At 50.7% G+C, this 2617-nt stretch overlaps 1 protein-coding gene across 1 annotated transcript; it reads right to left on the reverse strand.

Annotated features, from left to right (window-relative positions):
• Positions 1 to 279: 279 nt before the first annotated feature.
• Positions 280 to 2332, reverse strand: LOC135615545 (probable pectate lyase 18). Its single transcript, XM_065114192.1, has 4 exons — positions 2173 to 2332; positions 1342 to 2082; positions 1120 to 1258; positions 280 to 749 (listed from the first exon to the last, which is right to left on the reverse strand). Exons 1-4 carry the CDS (start codon positions 2292 to 2294, stop codon positions 528 to 530), a joined length of 1224 nt encoding a protein of 407 aa, XP_064970264.1. The 5' UTR covers positions 2295 to 2332; the 3' UTR covers positions 280 to 527.
• Between the last annotated feature and the right edge of the window lie 285 nt (positions 2333 to 2617).

Consider the following 2617-nt stretch of genomic DNA (forward strand, 5'->3'; position numbering starts at 1 on the left):
ATTCAATAGGACTATTGGGAAGTTTTGGTGGTTGGCATGGAACAGAAACGTCAAAATAAGGTTGATGAGGGGAACAAGGAAGCATGAAATGGGATACAGGCCTTGCAGTGTCGGTCTTAACAATCATAAGTTCTTGGTGTGATAATGTTTGGAATCTTACTGCAGTCTCAAAAGTCCAACATGTCAGCCTCATCCGTCGGATCCTCACATGCAGTATGGTCCTCTTCTCCAAGTCCCATCGATAGTTTCATCACACAAAGAGAGAGAGAGAGAGAGAGGTGTTGAATAGGCATTCTTAGACAAATCCCAAGTCAAGTAGTATCAACACATCTGCACAGGCTGCCTCTGAAACCAGATGGGGTTTTCCACTTTGAACCCAAGTGGTTCACAGATTAACAGGCAGAGGTTGGTATCGTAATGGCTAACCATGCAGTACGTGAAAGAAGAGAAATGAGCAACGATAAGAGAATAAATATATATAGATATATATATCGGCATCGCTTTGAGCTGCTTGTGGTGGTCGAGGTTCAACAGCGGGATCCCTTCTTGCACGAGAGAACGCCGGCAGAGACGGTGATGGTCCCGACGAGAGACGACGACCTGGCCCCCAAGCTCGACGCCTTCGCGTAGCTCGACGAAGCTCCGGCCCCGGACGGCGTGAAGAAGGCTCCGTTCAGCATCTGGTCCCCTTCCGACCTCCAGTTCCACTTCTTCCACTCGCTCTCCTGTGCGTCCTCGCGTTTAGTCACCTGCACATCCATCGTGCTGCTTAGAAGTCGTTTCACAGGCCTTATTCTTTCTACTACGTACGTTTACTTGCAGCAGTGTCGAAGTACTTGCTTTGCTACCTTGTACTCTAAATTATCACCTTATGCATATATATATAGGGAAAAAGGGTAAAAGGTAAAAAGGATAATGTAATCTGCTGCACCTTTATGCTGCACTTGCAAGAACACCATGATGAGACAGCTTTATATGACCTACCTTTTCTCTTTCTTCCTTTCTTAAGGATTAAGATGAAGACAGAGATAAATATATACACCGTACTGACCAATATTATTAGAAGAAATAGTAGTTATAGTTGTCGGTGATAAATGAAGGTCCCATGAACGCACTCACCTCTTTTGCAAACCGATCATTGGGCGCAAGAAATCTGTTGCCTTGGCTGTTTATAGTGGGAGCAGCACTCCCACCAATTGCGTACATCTCCCAGTGGGTGTAGTCATTGTTCACCACGTGGAAATAGCCATGCCGACACCTGCATCCTTGGTTAGATGTGAATTCCACCATGGATTTGCTGATGATTACCTCTATTCATAAGAACGGTGGGTCGGTGCTCACCTTGGCATCCTCTGAACCAGGTCTTCCCCGAAGTGGTTGAAGGCTATGGTGACCTGCATGCTCTTGTCGGACGTCAACTCGTCGCTGTGACCCAGCAGCATGACCTTGTCATGGTGGCTCAAGTAGTTGTTGGAAATGGTGATCGCGGTGGATCCATGAATGGCGTCGATGAGGCCGTCGTGGCAGTTGGACAGCGTGCAGTGGTCGACCCAGACGTGGCTGCCGCCGAAGATGGACACCCCGTCGCCGTCCGACACCGTGCGCCACCCGTAGTGCCCTGGGGAGTCGCGCACGTACGCGTTCCCGCCCTGCTTGCAGTCGTGGATGTGGACGCCGTGGATGATGATGTTGGTGACGTACTGGATGGTGATGCACGGCCCGCCGGAGATGTGGACGCTGGCGCCCCGGCCGTCGATGGTCTTGTGGGAGTTCATGATGAGCTCCTCCTTCAGCTGGATGACCATGTCGCGCTTGAAGATGATCCACAGCGGCTCCTCCTGGATGACGGCGTACCGGAGCGTGCCCGGCTTCGGATTGACGGGGTCGTCGTCGCCACTGTCGGTCACCACGTATATCTCGCCGTCCCTGCCCCCAATCGCGTTCTTCCCGAACCCGATGGCGCAGTCCGCGAGCCGCTGCCGGTTGTCAGCCCAGTCAGGGTCGCACCGCCAGCAGTCGTCGATCGGATTGCCGGTGCCGCATGACAAGTAGCCCAGTCGCCGCCGCGACACGTTCAAGCTTCTGTGACAACAGCGGCGTCGAGTTAGAATGCATGCATCAACAGCGCTACATCATGTGAAAAAGTTGACCGAACCTGCATGGATACTCTACCTTTGTACTTCCTGTACTACTAATTCAGGGTCGCGGACAGCTGCCGACGTTAAGGGTGCACGAGAAGAGTAGATGGGGGCAGTGAAGGCTGCGATGGTGAGGAAGAACAAGAATGCTGCCATTTTTGTTCTCCGGTAAGTTGAGAGTTGTGAGTAATGGGAAGAGGAACGAAGGGATTTAAAGGCAGAGGATGCTATGGATGAGAGACGGAAGAGAGAGGAAGTCGTGTGAACAATCTATGCCGGTGGGGTCCAAAAAGGTACGTGATTTGGGGAATCTTAGAAGCTAAAGATAATGGGAAACGTGACGCACCTTTGTCCACACATACTCTGTTCCTCTCCGTTCATCTTTTGGTAGATTTGACTGCCAAACCACCATGCCCTCAAGAACAAAACACTGAGAGAATAATTATTCACATGCATATATACATTACCTCCCATTGCCA

The sequence above is a fragment of the Musa acuminata genome, chromosome BXJ2-6 (assembly GCF_036884655.1).
Source record: "Musa acuminata AAA Group cultivar baxijiao chromosome BXJ2-6, Cavendish_Baxijiao_AAA, whole genome shotgun sequence".
NCBI classification, from domain to species: Eukaryota; Viridiplantae; Streptophyta; class Magnoliopsida; order Zingiberales; family Musaceae; genus Musa; species Musa acuminata.